Source organism: Panthera onca, chromosome B2, assembly GCF_046562875.1.
Source record: "Panthera onca isolate mPanOnc1 chromosome B2, mPanOnc1 haplotype 2, whole genome shotgun sequence".
NCBI classification, from domain to species: domain Eukaryota; kingdom Metazoa; phylum Chordata; class Mammalia; order Carnivora; family Felidae; genus Panthera; species Panthera onca.
Genome location: NC_138343.1, coordinates 32,976,155 through 32,993,751, shown reverse-complemented (window position 1 = coordinate 32,993,751; position 17,597 = coordinate 32,976,155). Strand labels below are relative to the sequence as shown.

Here is a 17,597-nt window from a genome sequence, read left to right as displayed (position 1 = left end):
TATGTGTGTACGTACACACACACATTCATCTTCCTTTTCTGGACCTTCTGTTTACCTTAAGAGAAAGCATTTGTTTTTGCACCTATCAAGGATTGCAGGATAAACATCTGTTAATGTCCCAGCCCCTGAGACTTCCACAGCTTCTGGATGTCAATTGAATGTGCACCCGCCACCCCCCACCCGCGTTGACGTGCAGTGCCTAATCCCAGATAATTTAGGTTGCACACTCCAGGGCGTTTAATCGCATCCCACTTTTTCCTCCAGACCTTCCCCTTCACCCCCTCCCAGATGAACGGACAAGGCCGAGATCGGGCGGCCTGACCTTGGGTCATCTTCGCCCGTGGAACTGCGGTGTGACCTTGGGCAAGTCCCCCGCTCTCCCTTCTCCAGGCCGCGTAGCTGGATAGCCGGATCTCCGCTCCGGCCGCTGCTCAGCCGAGCGGGGAGACCGTGCGTCCGCACCCCTTTCTCCCCGGACTTCCTCCGCGCACGCCCCACCTTCCCCACCCCTACGCTCCTGGCGTTGCGGCCGCCTCCATTCGCACGGCCCTTTCATTCCAGACGCTCGTTTACGCCGCGCGGACTGGGAGGGTGCGATTCCCGGACGCGGCCTGCGCTGCGAGCGCGCGGCCGTCCCGCAGGCCGGCGCGGCTTTACGCCGCTGACGCAGCGCGCCCAAGATGGCGGCGCGGTCGTCGTCGGGGGTGGCGGCGGCAGAGGGGGCGGCGGCCGTGGCGGCAGCGGCGACGGCAGCCGTGACGGCGGCGGCGGCGGCGGCGGCGCGGGGCCTGGGCCGCGGGGAATGAGGCAGCCGTGGCGGGCCAGCGGCCGAGCCGTGTAGCGGAGAAGCGGCTTCCCCTCCCTGCTTCCCTTGGCCGAGCCGAGGACGCGCGCGCGCGTCCGTCCGGAGCGGGCTCCCCACCCTCGACTCCCGCGACCCGCTCCGCACCCCCACCCGGGCCCGGAGGATGATGAAGCTCAAGTCGAATCAGACTCGCACCTATGACGGCGACGGCTACAAGAAGCGGGCCGCGTGCCTGTGTTTCCGCAGCGAGAGCGAGGAGGAGGTGAGGCTCCGGGCCCGGCGGGCCCGGGAGTCGCCGGAGTCGGCGGCCACCGTCAGCCGAGGCGCGGGGGGCGCGGCCGCCGGGGGACGGTGTGCTGCCGCCCCTGGCAGGGCCGCTCCTTTCGTCTGAATGAAGTTCCGACGGAATTTCTTGAGCCGAGGAAGAGGAGAGAGGAAAAAGGACGGTGGGCGGAGGGGAAGCGGATCCGAGCGTGGCCACACGGCACCGATCCGGCCGAGGGAGCTTCAGAGCCCGTCGCCTGTCATAGGGGAGAGTGGCGGCGGAGACAAGGCGGTGGGTGGGGAAGTGTGTGGCTTTCGGGCCAGGCCTCCAGCTTTGGATCCAGGAAGGGCAGCTCAGCACTTGTCAGCCCGCACATGTGTGCAGAGGCCGCTGTGCACGAGGCGCAGGCCGGCCCTTTGTGCCAGAGAAATAGTCCACTTCACTGGCGGGTTTCGGGGTTGCAGAGGGATTATGTGTGTCTGTGAGCTTAAGGAGGGGGGGGGGGGTTGGGAAGATTTAGGGCGTAGTGCAAAAGCCAAAGCTAATTGTTTATTTTACAATGCGCTGGGTAGCCCCTTCTGGTGTAGCTGAGAAGAAAGGACATTTGATAAGATAATTTTTATGGGCTGAAAATATTTCATTTTCGTTGGGAAGGCCAAAGGCGGTGTTTCAGATCTGTGCCCTGACATTGCCCTATAGGAAGGCCTTTAGGATTAAATTTGCTAGCTAAATAGAAATGCTTAAAATCAGTTTTTGCTTGGGGTACTTAAAAAAAAATCTCAGCTTTTCAGAGCCGTTTCTGTGGTGATAAAGGGAATTTAGAGAAGGCAAACGTTTTTGTAAATCCACAAAGAATTAGCTGCTTTGGAAATTCATAAAATGCCTGTGGGGAAAGCGTTTGTCTCCTGTGCATGGTGGTAAAATGGCAGTTAAAGTGGAAACAATGAAGGACAGTGAAATTCAATATGCTATATTCTGGCATTCAGCAGTGGGCTATCGCGGCAGGCTACAAGTACAGTGCATGGTGTTGAAATGGGGGGAGCGGAACTTGACCCGTTAGTTATGAAAAGAAGCTGTGATGAAAGAGACAGATGGATTGCCAAGAGTTGCTGTCCAGAGATATTTAGGAGGAAGTGGGACTTTAAATTATTGCCTGAAAAAATTTAGTAAAGCGGTAATTGTGCTGTTGAGGGACTGTGTGTGTGTGTGTGTGTGTGTGTGTGTGTGTGTGTTCCCTTTCAGCAAAACAGAAGGAAATGGAATTTGGAAATATATACTTTGTGTCCTATCATATATTGTAAAAGTCCCCAAAACAGATGCCTGGTAATAGAGGTACTAAGTAGGGCCATGTTGTAAATTACATAGTTTTGGAATACATACTTGAGTAAGGTAAAATTGTTGGTGGTGTTTACTGCTCCACAGGCTTTGTTCTCTTATCATATCATATTATGGGAAATCAGATGGGATCACAGTCTGTTTTAACTGGAGGGAAAATTAATTAGCATAATAACATGTCTTCAGTACTGTGGTTAAGTCTGTGAGCACCCCAATTATAAGTAGAAGGGTGTATAATTTAGTTGTATGAAGGATGCAAGACTTTATTCGTTTTTAAAAACTCATACTAGAAATTGAGAACATGTGAGTATTTTGGGTAAATTGGCAACTCTTTATAGGCCATACGCAAACTAAAACTTGATTTTCCATTTTCTGTTAGTTTTATTATGTACTGACATTAGCCATTAGCAGGCTTAATGTTAAAACATTTGACTGTGGAGTTTCCTTGAATTTCTTTTTGAACATTGGTTAATGAGCAGAAGATTCATGCAAATTTTTAATTACAGATTCATTGGATGTTACAGCTAAAAGCCCAGAAAGAACAAGAAAATTAATGAAATGCACCCATTTTAGACTTGTTCAGTTCAACTAAACAAGTATGTATTAAGAGCCTACTATGGGTGCAGAACCCTATAATGTGGGATTTAAAGATAAACATCCTTCCCTGTCCCCCCAAATTGAGTACTTATTGATGGGATCCCTTAATTGGGAGGGATTTTGGACCACAAAATAATCTCTAGGGTGTCGTTCAACTCTCAGATTACATAATTGTGTTAGAAGGGAAGTAATTTGTTAGTTCCGGGAGAACTTTTATGTTCTCAATAGAAGTGCCAGAAACTGGAAGTATTAGCTGCCACATATTGTGGGAATGTGAAATTCAAACTCAGTAGGACATTCAGCCTGGTTTTATTTTGTAATGGGAACTTATGGCTTTAATCAAGATAGAATAGTTCATAGAATATTATCAGTATTAATATAACAGTAATATAAATATAAATGGAACCCTGGTTAATAAATTCAATTAACCAGTGTCAGGAAACATACATACAATGTAAAGAAAAAGAGATAGAAAATATTAGCAGGTAGTAGACTGTGAATCAGACCTTCTAACGTTTTTTTTCAGCCCCAGGAAATTTTACTTATAAGATCCACGTTAGGAAGTGGGAACATACTCAGCAAGTGAACTGAGCAAGTTTATTGAGATAAAAGGAAACAGACATGTAGGGAGCTTGGAGTCTAGTGGGAGAGATAGAACAAACAGGCCCAACAGCATGAAGACAAGGAATTTCCTTTCCTTCAAACCTCTGGCTGTTTTTCCTGTTGATAAATAAGAATCAATAGCCAGAAAATCCACAGCCCCCCTCCCCCCCCCCCCTTACAAGTTTTACTGATTGTTAATTTTGGGGCATTCATGATAAGTAACATATTTATTACAGTACTTTGAGCCTGGTACACAGTAGAGAGTCTTTTACCCAGCCACTGCTTTAACCAACTTGGTGCACTGAATACTTGGTGTTGCCCTCTCCGCCACTGGGTCTGATATAACCCCCCAACCATGAGGCCTCCCAGCCAATTGTGTGCTTACAAAGATTCAGTTATATTTATTCCTGTATTTGTTTATATTCATCATTCTTGTTATTGTAATTCTGCAGTGTAATTAAATATGATGTAAGCCCATGAAATTTGAATTCAAAAAGAGTGGTTTTGTATTTCAAATGCTTTATTTATTTATTAAAAAAAATTTTTTTAATGTTTATTTATTTTTGAGAGAGAGAGAGACAGAATGTGAGTGGGTTAGGGGCAGAGAGAGAGGGACACACAGAATCCGAAGCACGCTCCAGGCTCTGAGCTGTCAGCACAGAGCCTGACGCAGGGCTCTAACTCATGAGCTGTGAGATCATGACCTGAGCCGAAGTCGGATGCTCAACCGACTGAGCCACCGAGGCGCCCCTCAAATGCTTTAGAATGACTCAATTGCAAGTCATTAAAAGAAATTACTGCTCAGTTGTATGGGTAAGCAAACTGTAAGAGTTGGAAAGGAAGTCTTGAAAGTCTAGAAGGACTCTGCACATAGATCTGCACATGAATGTTTTCAGGGTTTTTTTTTTTCTTTATAGAAACCTGAACTGGAAAACATAGGTCATGGTGGGTGTGGTATGTGAAAGACAACTCACTGTTCAATAGTAGGCCTACATTTAAGATAAGATCTTGGACCCACAAAAAAGATTAGCAAATACATATGCGTGTATGTTTTTAATCTGCCATATCTTCCAGTTAATATTTTATCCTAAACAGTATAGAAGACTGAAACTGATCTCTTGAGTAAGACTTTATTGTTCTGGATTGGGTAATATAACATTCATCTTTGTCCTGTTATTCAACTTTGCCTCTCCGAAAGCACTTCCAGTTGTGATTTTCCTTCTTCCCCCTTTTTGGAGCCTCTATAATGACAGGAAGTGGGACACACTAGGAGTGGGCTTGCTTTGTACCCTCCCCAGAGTGGAGTGGGGGGAGTATAACAGGCCTTTTAGACAGTTGAACTATCTAGCAGTGTGAAATACTCACAAAGGCCAGTGACACAGGCTATACACCAGATGATGTCACAGTCCCTAGGAAAGTTAAAGCTGTGCCTATTGGGTCTGTTTTTACTCAAGGGAAAAAAAAAGTACTGATAGGATCTTTCTCAGTTAGATTTCCCTGTATATTAAAAATTAAAACTGCTTTTATTGTTTTTTAATTTTTATTATTTTTTAAATTTATTTTTGAGAGACACAGAGAGAGAGAGAGAGAGAGAGAGCACGAGCAGAGGAGGGGCAGACACAGAATCTGACACAGGTTCCAGGCTCCGAGCTGTCAGCCCAGAGCCCGACGTGGGGCTCGAACTCATGGACCTTGAGATCATGACCTGAGCCGAAGTCGGACGCCTAACCGACTGAGCCACCCAGGTGTCCCTAAAACTGCTTTTAATAAGAAAGGACAATACTGTCTTTAAGGGTCTTAGTTTGGTTTGTTGGGCTTTTCCATCTCTTGGCAAGGGGTTGCCGTTTCATTTTCTCAGCTCCTTGAACTCATGAGGTTGGGTGTGTAGATGATTGATACAGGAGATCCTCCGTGGGCAGAGACTCTGGTGGCCTTAGTGTTTGTCAGTAAAACTGACTCCTAGAGGAGCAGGTGGAAGGACGTCACTGCAAGACCACACCTTCCCCTGGGCTCTAGACAGGGGAGTAAAACACGAGTGGTAATCCCAGAGGCGATAACCATGACGAAGAGCTTCCAGTAGATCCCAGGCTGTTTGGAGAGTCTTTTTGTAACAGATCTTGGTGATTGTCCGGTATTACATTGTTCTAAGATCAGGATGGGTGCGTTGATCCAGTCACCTGACTGGACATTTCTGATCCTCATTTCTCTGTCTTTCCTGGAGGCTTTCTTGTGTGTGTGTTCCCTTGTGCCTACCTAATAATACCGGTTAGTCAGTTAGACACTTCTCCCACTACCTCCTTTTCTGCCTGTTTCCTGAGATGTGACTTCTGTTCTGAAATCATACTGCAATCTCCATTTTCTCCCATTCTTTGCCCTAACCTTTTTTTTTTTTTTTTTTTTTTTGCTTTTGAGCAATTCTCATTTCTCCGTAAATACAGTGTTGCCTATCTACTTTGTGTGAAGCAATCTATATTTTTCTTCATAGCCTAGTACAGAAAGGAAGGGCCCTTGTTTGAGAATACATTAGTTTATTCATTTTTTGAGAGCCCTATCATGGACTAGTCTCTGTGTAAGAACCTGGGAATTCCCAGGTAAATAAGGCTGTGGTTCCTCATGAAGCCAGCCTGTCTGCCTGCTGTGCATTTGTATGCACCCCCTCCCACCTGCCCAGGGGCCTCACTCTGATCGGTGTCCTGTCTTTCCTGCTTCATTGCCTTTCCTGCTCTACTTTATCATTCCCAGGGCAAATAGGCTATAGTATTTCCCATCTTAAAAGAACTGCTCCCTTGCCCCATGTTCCCTCCAGCTACCATCCCATTTCTCTCTTTTCCTTTTACAGCAAAACTTTTCTGTACTTGCTGTCTCCACGATCCCAGTTCCCATTCTCTCTCGAACTCATTCCAGTCAGGCACTCTTTCCTGTGATTCTGCCAAAACCAGTCTTTAAGATAACAAGTTAACAAATCCAGTTCTCAGTCCTTGTTACCCCATCTTTCCTTTCTTCCTGAAACACTTTCCTTACCTTGCTTCTAGGGTATCTTTCTAGTTCTTCCCTTTCTTTCTGGTTGTTCCTTGTTAGTATTGTTGTATTCCTCCTCATTTTCCTGACTTCTTCCATTGCAGTGCACGAGGACACAGTCTTTGAACCACCCTCCACCCCAACACGCACTAGTAGGTGATCTCATCTAGTCTCATCTTTAAGTACCGTATTTATACTGATTACTTTCGGCTGTCTCTGTTTAGCCCTAATTTCTCTCCTGAAATCAGGGCTTGAATATCCTGCAGTCTACTCAGTATTTCCATTTGGGTATCTGATAGGCATCTCAAACTTAAAATACCCAAACTGAACTCTTGATTCCATCCACCAAAAAACAAACAGCAACAAACCTGCTTCTCCTACTGTTGTGCCTCTTTCAGTAAGTGAAGTCTCCATGCTACCAGTTGCTCAGGTTAGATATCTAGGAGTCATCCTTGACTTCTCCCTTTGTCATACCCACGTCTAATCTGACAGCAGATCCTGCCTAACCTTAACCCTTCAACCTCCACTGTGCTGTCCTACCCTAACCCATGATTGCCGCTTGTCTGGACTACTGCTGAATCTTCCTGACTGGTCTCCTTGCTTCTGCCCTCCCTCCTCTAGTCTTGTCTACCACAACTGCTGGAGTGATTCTTCCAACACAGAAGTCAGATCATGTCACTCCTCTGCTCCAGTGGTATTCTGTCTCTGTGAATCCACAGTCTTCACCATGACCTCTAAGGCTCTGGATGTTCGGGTCCCCTGCCGTAGCTCTGATCTCATCTCTTACCACTCTCCCTCTTACTCATTCCTCTCCTCCAGCCACACTGGCCTCTGTACTGTTTGTTCTCCGTATTATCTGCATGGCTAGCTCCCTTCTTTTGGGTCTTTGCTTAGTTTTCGTCTCATCAGACAGGTCTTTAACGATCATGCTACATAATACACCAGTCCATTGTCACTGTGTCTCTTAGGCTTTGTTTTTTCTTGGCAGCACAAATCACCACCAAGACATGGTATGTACCCATTTGTTGTTGTCTGTTTCCTCTCACTAGAATATAAGCTAGTTCATGGGGATAGGAGTTTTTGTCCGTTTTATTCACTCCTGTATCCTTGTTGTTTAGGACATAGTATATGCTCAATACTATTTGTTGACTGTATGAATGAATGAATGAAGACATTGCCCCTGTTTTTTAAGCTTACGGTCTAGTAGAGGAATTGAAAATACCCCAAATACACTGAATGCTAGGGTCTACCAATAATGTGGTGATAACAGTGTTTCAGGGAAGTCTTCTGTCTCTTTTTTCCAGTATCTTAGTGACAAGGTGTCTGATAATATTGAGTATCAGCCCAATGGGAGTGTATGTGTATTTGGTTGTAAATCTTTTTGGAATCTCAGTGGATCGTCCCATGACAGGGCACTTAGGATTTCTTTCAGATGTTGAACTTGTGAATCTATGCCATCTTGCAGGATTTGTGTTGGATGGTTGATAAAATGTACTGATCCTCAATCCTAGTGATTCATCACCTGAGGAAAAGGATTTTCATTTTGCTGATAGCTTGGAACCTTTTATTTCTAAGTAAATAAATACATCAACAAACTATAATCAAGCAGTGGATAGCCAGGGCGCCTGGGTGACTCAGTTGGGTAAGCATCTGCCTTCGGCTCAGGTCATGATCTCATGGTTTGTGAGTTCAAGCCCCGCATCAGGCTCTCTGCTAGCTGCACAGAGCCCACTTCAGATCCTCTGTCCCCTCTCTCTCTGTACCTCCCCCTCCCGCATGCTGTCTCTCTCTCAGAAAAAAAAAAAAATATTGTGGTTCATAGCCAACAGTGTATGTCAAATCTGGATTCCAAAGTTTAGTTGATAGTAGAGTAATTAATTTGAAAATGAAGGTTGATAGGGATGGTCATAATATTTTCCTGTCATCATCGTTTTGTTCCTTATCTAGGTCAAAGTGAAAGAGATATGATGTCAAGTTTGTGAGTGCTGAGTCTTGAAGTGTTTCCTTTATGGTGGTTAACGTACGAAACAGAACAAAGGAACCATCACAGGCAAAAAAGATATGTGGATAAAAGAATAGGGAATTGGATTTGGAAATAAAACCCCCAAACCTAAAACTTAGTAATAAAACATATGCACCTGAAGACAACTTGTTGAGTAAAATCCTCTCAGACCGAAGAAAACTTTCTTGAATCCAGTTCGAGAATTTCTGCCCTAAGGTAACATGGCTCAAGAATGTCCACAGTCTTTTTCCTAGCCTTCTTGAAACCCTTGCTTCCTAGCTTACTAACCCTTTGAGTAGGGAAAAATGTTCATTCTTATATTCATTCATTCATTTTACAAACTTTATTGAATGCCTGCTTCTGGGCCAGACACTGTTCTTGGAATGCAGCTGTGAATGAGGCAGAGTGGAGGCTCTTGCTTTTGTGAAGTTTCTGATAACAAATGCGGGGAGACAGTCAATGAGCAGAAATGTCAGTGAACTTGATTTTAGGCAGTGGTGGTGCTGGGCAGGAGATAAGTGTGTGATGGTCCTGAGAGTGGGGAGGGGATTGGCAAATTGTGGCTGGGTAGGCTCTGAATGGCAGGGCAGGGGAAGAGCAATTACCGAGGCCCCAAGAGGGGGACGACTTTGGCCAGGAGGAAAAGCAGCAAGCAGGCCAGAGTGGCTGGGGGCCAAGTGGAGGAGAGTGGTGGGAGATATTGCAGAGGTGGGAGGCCACCATTTCCCATGAGGCTTTGTTACCCACCCTTCCAGTTCTCCTGGTTTTCCTTTACTCTGTCCTCCTCTGTCCCTTAAAGCAACCCAGCAGACACGCCAGCAACAGCCCTCAAAACCACCTTCTTTCCCTTGACTGTGAGGCACAGAAGTGGTGGTGACAGGATGGTGAGAGTTTATTAAAAAAGGTTGTGGTTAAGAAATGTACAAGTGGAGAGAAAAGAAAGTACTGTACTGCAGTCTTTTTAAAAGAGAAATCTGAAAGGACCCAAAGAAAAGACCCTAACGTTTCTTTACACAATCTTAGGGTAATTTAGTCAGAAAAGCTACTTTGGATAGATAATATATGTGCCCAGTACAAAATTCAAAAGGTACAAAGAACATGGAGTGAAGGACTCAGGTAGTTATCTTATAAAAGATAAGACTGTGGTGCATTGCAAATGAAAGATTGAAGGGTATTTTTGTTTAATCGAGGCTTGCCACTTTTTCCTAGGAATATATTTGAATCCAGGCCACTTGGGCACCTATGATTTTTCATCACTTACCTAGTTTTATTGAGGTTTGGTTACCTTAAGTGCCAGGGATCCTTCTAGAATGAAGAACTGCTGGGAATGGAGTGGTGTGTGTGTGTGTGTGTGTGTGTGTGTGTGTGTGTGTAGAATCAGTGTTGGCAGTGGGCTGTGTGTGTGTCAGGAAAGCACTCCCGTGTAGAAGCTCCTTGTCTAACTGGCCTTCGGGCCCCTGAAAAGCAGCTTAGCAGTTGTCTGGGTCAGATGGGGTTTGCTGATTTCTAAGCTCTCATTGTTTGGACTACTCAGAGTCAGCCTTTTAAGCCAAAGTACCTTCCCAGCACTGGTAGGAAGCTGTTCACTTGGGCCATGTGCCTCTGTCCCCAGCTGTGGAACGGGGGGTAGGCAGCATTCTGAGTGGAATTGTGGCCTTCCAGCTCTTCCTGGGACAGACTGTGAGATACTAGAAGGTGTGTGTTGGTCTCTGGCCCCGCTTCCTGGCACAGAGCTCCTGATCCTCTTGTGATTTCTTATGCGATAACATTAGGAGCATCTCTTGCTCTAATATTGGTCTTTGACCTCTATTCCTGACACAGGGCTCCTGAAACTCATGTAATTTCCTGGGTGATAGGAGGGTCTTTGGTTCTAATGAGGCCATTCTGGGTGGGCTCCTGGATAGTTTCTGGGTGAAGGCTGGTCGCTAGAAAGACTAAGCCATGAGTAGATGCTTGAAATTTTCAGCCCTGCCCCCCATTCCCTTGAGCAGGCAGAAGGGCTGAAAATGGAGCTAATGATCAATCATGCCCGTGTGATGAAGCCTCCATAAAAATCCCGATAGTACAGGGTTCGGAGAATTTCCAGGTTGGTGAACACATACTGGTGGGGGGGCTGGGGGGGTGACACACCCCACCTCTACCGGGACAGAAGCTCCTTGCCCTGTGTATCTCTTCATCTGGCTTTTCATCTGTATCCTTTACCATATTCTTCAATAAACTGGGAAACATAATGAAGTATTTCTCTGAGTTCTGTGAGCCACTCCAGCAGATTAATTGAACCCATGGAGGGGTTGTTGGAACCTCTGGTCAGTAGCCAGTTGGTCATAACCAACACCGGTGATAACGTGGGCTCGTGACTGGCATCTGAAAGGGCGGTGGCAGTCTTATGGGACTAAGCTCTTAACCTGTGGGATGTGATGCTATCTTTGGGTTGAGAGATGCCTGTCAGAATTCAGTTAAATTGTAGGACTCCTAGCTGGTGTTGCAGAGACCTGCTTGGTGTAGGGGAACCCCACTCATTTGGTGACCAGAAGTGCCCGAAGTGAAATGTGCTTTGTGAGTAGTGAAGGAGACTCTCAGGAAAGAAACACACAGTAGGGAAGAACTGGGTTTTTCCCTTTTCAAGTAGGAAGAAAACTGGGGTTTTTCTTCTTATAAACTGTGCCTTACCCTTCTTTTCTATCTCCTTGCACCAGTCCCCCAAAAGGCTAACCCAGAGTTAGGTATGAGAAACCTAACTGAAGAAGATCATCATAGTGTGATGTCCTTATTTTATGAAATAGGAAAAAAAAATTACCAGAATGATACAAAAATACTCATACGTGAGCACCAAAAGTATTTGCAAAACAAACATGAGTGGTTCCCGCCCCCCCCCCCCCCCATTTTTGACATTTTATCATTTGTATTGTGTGTGCTGCTGCTTTCTTATTAGCACAGTTACCCAGAAGTGGACTGTGTGCAAATCGGGTTATGTATCTGAGGCAGATAAGATCATGCTTTTTGTGTGCTTTATCCAAATATACTTGAAGAAATTCTGAGGCAGTTTAGGATACTTTTTAACTCATTTTCAAAATGGGAAGTTAGTAACTCGATTATCATGAAACATTTTTGAGCACTTCCAAAAGGAGATAGAGTGAATGAATTTCTACTCCATGTAAAAAAAATTATTACAAAACAATAAAAACTTAAATCTGACACAAGTAGAAACAAACATATAGAGAAGACAAGACTATTATAAACATAGAAAAGAAATGATCCCTTAAATAGACTTTCTTTGTATACACTTAGTTGATCTCTTTGTTCATAAAACAGTCAAGTCCTTTTAAAGAACTGCTTGGAGGGACTCTTGGCTGGCTCAGTCGGTAGAGCATGTGACTCTTGTTCTCGGGGTTGGAAGTTTGAGCCCCATGTTGGGCTTAGAGATTACTTTAAAAAAAAAAAATGGATGTGTTTTAGATGATATTAAAAAAAAAAGAACTGCCTGGAAAATCTTTTCTTAGTTGGTTATTTAACACTATTCTGATTTTCTCTTTGTTTCTTTCATTCTTTCTTTATTAAAAAAAATGTTTTTAATGTTTGTTTTTGAGAGAGAGAGAAAGAGAGACAGAGACCGAGTGTGAGTGGGGGAAGGGCAGAGAGAGAGAGAGGGAGACACAGAATCAGAAGCAGGCTCCAGGCTCTGAGCTGTCAGCACAGAGCCCGACGTGGGGCCTGAACCCACAAACCTCGAGATCATGACCTGAGCCGAAGTTGGAGGCTTAACTGACAGAGCCACCCAGGTGCCCCTCTGATGTACTTTATAAGAGCAGCTTAGCAGTGATGAACAGAAATGGATATGAACTCAGACATACAGTGCTTCTATTTCTGTTAAAAGGAAGAAATACATGGGGGCACCTAGCTGGGTCAGTCAGAGTGTGCGACTCGTGATCTCACGGTCATGAGTTCGAGCCCCACATTGGGTGTAGAGATCACGAAAAAAATTAAAAACAAAGGAAAGATAGTGATTTTCCTTTGAATATTTAGGAATCCTAATAAAATATGCTTTAAAAGAAGTTATGTGCTTTTATAGAACACTTTATTTTTGTGAGTAGCTTGAAATAATATGTATTTTGAATCATTGGAATTTTAATTATATTTCCTTCCTCTTCGCAGAAATGACTTGGTTGTTAGACTTATATTCAGTCATCATTTGCTAAATGTGCTGAGCCCTCACTCAGGGCTTTTACACCTATCACTGTAGTGATTTTTTTCCTGGGAGGTTTTGCACTTTGGGGAGACTGCCTTTAATAATAATAATAATAAGATGAAACTTTTAGATTTTATTGGTAAAATGAGTTAGAAAAAGAATCCAGAAAGTTTCTGTGTGTAATAATTATATTTCTATGTTATTTAAATAAGTTCACCAACTATTTTTTTAAAAATGTTTTTTATTTTATTTTTGAGAGACAGAGACAGCATGAGTGGGGGAGGAGCAGAGAGAGAGGGAGACACAGAATCTGAAGCAGGCTCCAGGCTCCGAGCTGTCAGCACAGAGCCCAATGTGGGGCTTGAACCCACAAACTGTGAGATCATGACCTCAGCTGAAGTCGGACGCCCAACCGACTGAGCCACCCAGGCGCCCCATAGGGTTCATCAACTATTTAATAAGGACGTAGCTTGGGATCATCCTTGTGCTAGACACCATGAGTGATTTTTTTCAACAGAATTGTTTTTTAATTACAAAAATAGTTGTCATATATCTATAAAGAATACTCTAAACTGAGGAGGTTAAGATGTGTAGAACAGAATGTGTGCTCCTAAGGGGCTGTGAGCTGTTGGCAGGATGTAGTGTAGAATGTAAAATATAAGCCTATTAGAGAAGTGATGGAGAGGAGTGTTTAAGGGAATTTGGGGGAGTCTGTGAAGATGAGCTGAAGTGTCAAGAGCAGTTTTATGGAGTGTGTGGGGCCATACCTAGAAGTCTCGGTTAGATTTGGGTAGCTGATGAAGAATATTCCAGGTGGAGGACATCGGGCCAGATAGGTGACCTCATGGAAAGTCAGAGGCCTTTGGAAACCTGTTTGCCCTGAAGTGTCATGAGGACCACAGACTGATGGCTCATGGCTGTGTTTGGGCTGCAAAATGATTAAACAATTTTTTAAAATTAGTTGCCAATATTTTAATATTGAAAATGTTCAAATAAGAAACCTGGTCTTTAGGTTTCTTGGAAAATCGGAAGATCTGGCAGTTCTGGGCCAGCTTTCCTGTATGATGGCTGTAGCCAGAGCTGACTGGTGGCTGCCCTTTGGACTGTCCACCCCTCTTGAGTTGGCCACAGTCCTTGCCACTCCGCGTGGTCCCTTTGATATCAAGGCCCAGCAACAGCTACCATTTATTGTGGTAGCTGAGGTGTTACTGCCTCCCTGAGGTAGCGCTAAGAGGAAGGTCAAATAGTTCTTGTACCCTTGTAAATTTCACTCTGAAGTGGAAGGGTCGAGATAAAAGGGCTACATGTTTCAAGGACAATGGGAGAGTGCCTATTTCTTTATGGAGATGGAAATACTCCTACCTCTTTGCTTTGGACCCACGATGAGTCCTTGTCAGAATAGTCTGACTGACTTCACACACTTGTGCCCCCTTGCCCAGGCCTCATAGAGTAGCATTTGAGTTTTGATGTTTGTAGTGGTTAAGAGCTTGGGCCCTGGAGTCAGACAGACATGGGTTGGAACCCTGGCTCTTACACTCACTACGCCGGTGATCTTAAGCAAATTACTTTATGTCTCTTTGCCTCGTCTTCCCTCTTGTAGCAATAATAGTACCTCCCTATTTTATTGTATTGTTGGAGACCTGAGGAAAATCACTTAATATATAGAACAGTTAGCCCAGGGCCTGGCACCAGTTAACACTCAGTGTCAGCTGTGTAAATAGAAAGCTAAGAAAAAGGCAGTTTCTGACTTCATTGTAACCCGCGCTTGTAGTGAATTGTGGTGAGAAGAACGTTGTGGCATTCGTGAGCCCCGGTTTGCATTTGTTTATGAGTTCAGTTTGTGCTTCTCGAGCAGTACCGCACGGGGCTGCATTTCAGTGAATGAGGCCGACACAGGCCCTGCTTTCATGTTCTTGCAGTTTGACGGTGGAGATCGATAACTAAACCAGCGATTGCAGTACGGTGTGATATTTGAAGTAGAAGATCTTAAAATAGAGTCCTTCAGTGGTTCTCTGGTTTCGTCATCTTCTATGACAGTTTCAGCGTGAGGAGAGGTACCAGACAGGGCAGAGTACTTGGTGACGGTGGGTCCTGTTCATAGGAGCATGGCACTGTTAAGTAGTATACGTCTTTCCTCAGATCATCATTTATGGAGCACCTACCGTCATTTAGGCAAATGTCCAAGCCTGACAGAAAAAAGAGAAAGAAGCCTTTCTCTGGATAAAGAAAGCTTTTGTCCTCAGCCTGCCTCCCCCCCTCTGCCCCAGATCTGTACTTGGAGAAAGAGAAAGTAAGAGGGTCTCACCCAACCAACGTCTGAGAGAGGAATAAAGACACTTCTCATCCCCAAGGACTTGAAAACAAGAAACTCAACAGAAAACCCTACCAGTTTGGAACCTTGGAGCTGCCACTAGAACCAGGAAAATCCTTCAGAATTTAACTTACTTTTTATTTCATGGTATCAATACTTTGTACCATTAAAAGCTAGTACTTTATTGCATGTCTAAGAAAGTATTTTAAGTACATAAAAGAAAACTGATTTAACAACTTACATTTTATTTAAAATAGTCCCTGTGGGGGCACCTGGGTGGCTCAGTTGGTTAAGCGTCTGACTCTTGGTTTTGGCTCAGGTCATGATCTCACAGGCCCCACATGGGGCTCTGTGCTGACAGCGCAGAGCCAGCTTGGAATTGTCTAGCTCCTTCTCTCTCTGTCCCTCCCCCACTCATGCACTTGCTCGCGTGCGCGCTCTCTCTCTCTCTCTCTCTCTCTCTCTCTCTTTCTTTCATAAAATAAATAAACTTTACAAAAAATTTAAAAAATAATCTCTGTGGATTAGTTTTATAATAAAACAAAATTTTTAAACTAGAAATACAGTGCTGTGTGAGAAAGAAGTGGGGGGATGAATTCTTTGGTTTTATAAGGTGTGCGTCTGGGAAGGACTTGGCAGAGGACTTGATCAAGGGACTTGGGGGGAGGGTATACTGTGGCCAGACTGGGCAGAAGAGGCCAAGGGCAGCTGAGGCAATAGCATACACATTAGAGCCTCTAGAGAGGAGTTTGTGGGCCCTAGTGCAGGGATTTAGAGTGTATTGAACGATTGATTTTTCTGGCAGAAAATCAGAGCATAGAATGTTTGTAGAGTCATTCTGAGAGTGACTCTGCAAGTGGGTATGTCTCTGACGAGAGGGATAAGTGCTTTTTATTTCTAGGGTCTCTGGTCAGCTCTTCTTTCCTCAATGCATTCTTCTTTTTTGGAGAAATCCTCTTTTGGAGAGGAGGAAGGGCCCACACTACCATCCCCAAAACTGAATGGCCAGTGCGCTAGCTCCCTTCTCTGGTGTGCCTGTGTGGATGCAGGACTCAGGCTCCGTTAGTTGGTGGCTCAGTCCTTGGAATCTGGGTCCTGAGAAGGCTGTGGGGAGTGCTGGGGAAGGGGAGTGGCTACCTTGCTAACCAGATATTTGTGTTTCAGATCCTGGCTGAGGCTCTAGCTGCCAGTCCTGGAGTGCCATGGTGTGGGCTTATCTTCCCAGCCTGGCCTTCTAGTCCCTGCCTCTATAATTATCTGAGCCTGTGGTATTTCTTTCAGCACATTTCCTTTGGCTACAGATGGCCAGACTTGGTTTCTGTTGCTTGCAACCCAAGAACCCTGTCTTATGCCTTGGGTAGTTTTTAAGGTAACATCCTCACTAATTCAGTACCCCAGAAGAAATGTGTATGTGTTGAGTCCAAATTATCTTATCTTATCTTATCTTATCTTATCTTATCTTATCTGGGAGAGCTTTAACATTTTTCTATTTTTTTCTGTGGTAAAAATTTCTTCCTGCTAAAGTAATGGCCAAAGAATAATCCAGTCAGATTAGAGCCAGTGTAGCTAACATTGGCCTGAACACTGGTGTTTTTACTAAATGCTTATCAGCATGATCATACCCTCCCTACCCTTGATGCTTATAGTTTCTCTTTTTAGAATTGTCCTAAAGAATATCTGAGGATGTGTGAATTTTTAATATTTTAAACCTTGTGGATGTCAAGGACCAGATTAAAAAATGTTTTTTGTTTTTTTTAATTAAAAAAATATTTATTTATTTTGGGGGAGAGTATAAGCAGGGGAGATAGAGGGGGACAGAGGATCCGAAGCAGGCTCTGCACTGATGGGCTGTCAGCACTGAGCCCATTGTGGGGCTAGAGCTCACAAACTGCGAGATCATGACCTGAGCAGAAGTTGGATGCTCAACCGACTGAGCCACCCAGGCGTCCCAGTGTTTTTTTTTTTTTTTAAGATTTTATTTTTCCAAAGTAATCTCTGCACCCAATATAGGACTTGAACTTATAACCCAAAGGTCAAGAGTTGCATGCTCTACATACCGACTGAGCCACCCAGGCACCTGAAAAATGCTTTTTATTTTTTTTTTATTATTATTTTTTTTTAATGTTTATTTATTTTGGAGACAGAGAGAGACAGAGCATGAACGGGGGAGGGTCAGAGAGAGAGGGAGACACAGAATCCGAAACAGGCTCCGGGCTCTGAGCTGTCAGCACAGAGCCCGACGCGGGGCTCGAACTCACGGACCGTGAGATCATGACCTGAGCCGAAGTCAGCTGCTTAACCGACTGAGCCACCCAGGCGCCCCGAAAAATGCTTTTTAAATGCAGGTTTATGAAAGCTCTAGGATGTTTCTTAAAATATACATTGTAGTCTCCCAAGTTCTATCTTGATCAACAAGAATTTATTGAAGCCTTTATATAAAGCACTAGTCTAGATGCAGTGATGATTTTTAATACT

General features: G+C 44.4%; 1 protein-coding gene across 2 annotated transcripts in view; it reads left to right on the top strand.

Annotated features, from left to right (window-relative positions):
* The first annotated feature begins 598 nt into the window (after positions 1–598).
* The window catches only part of NUDT3 (nudix hydrolase 3), a 132,493-nt gene continuing 115,494 nt past the window's right edge, over positions 599–17,597 (top strand). The window contains exon 1 of one of the 2 annotated variants that reach the window (XM_060615232.3): positions 599–1,067. In XM_060615232.3, the coding sequence (XP_060471215.1) occupies positions 969–1,067 (99 nt within the window). In that variant the 5' untranslated portion in view covers positions 599–968. Of the gene's footprint in view, positions 1,068–1,181; positions 1,362–17,597 lie in introns of those variants that run through there. The other variant, XM_060615231.3, reaches the window with a different exon arrangement.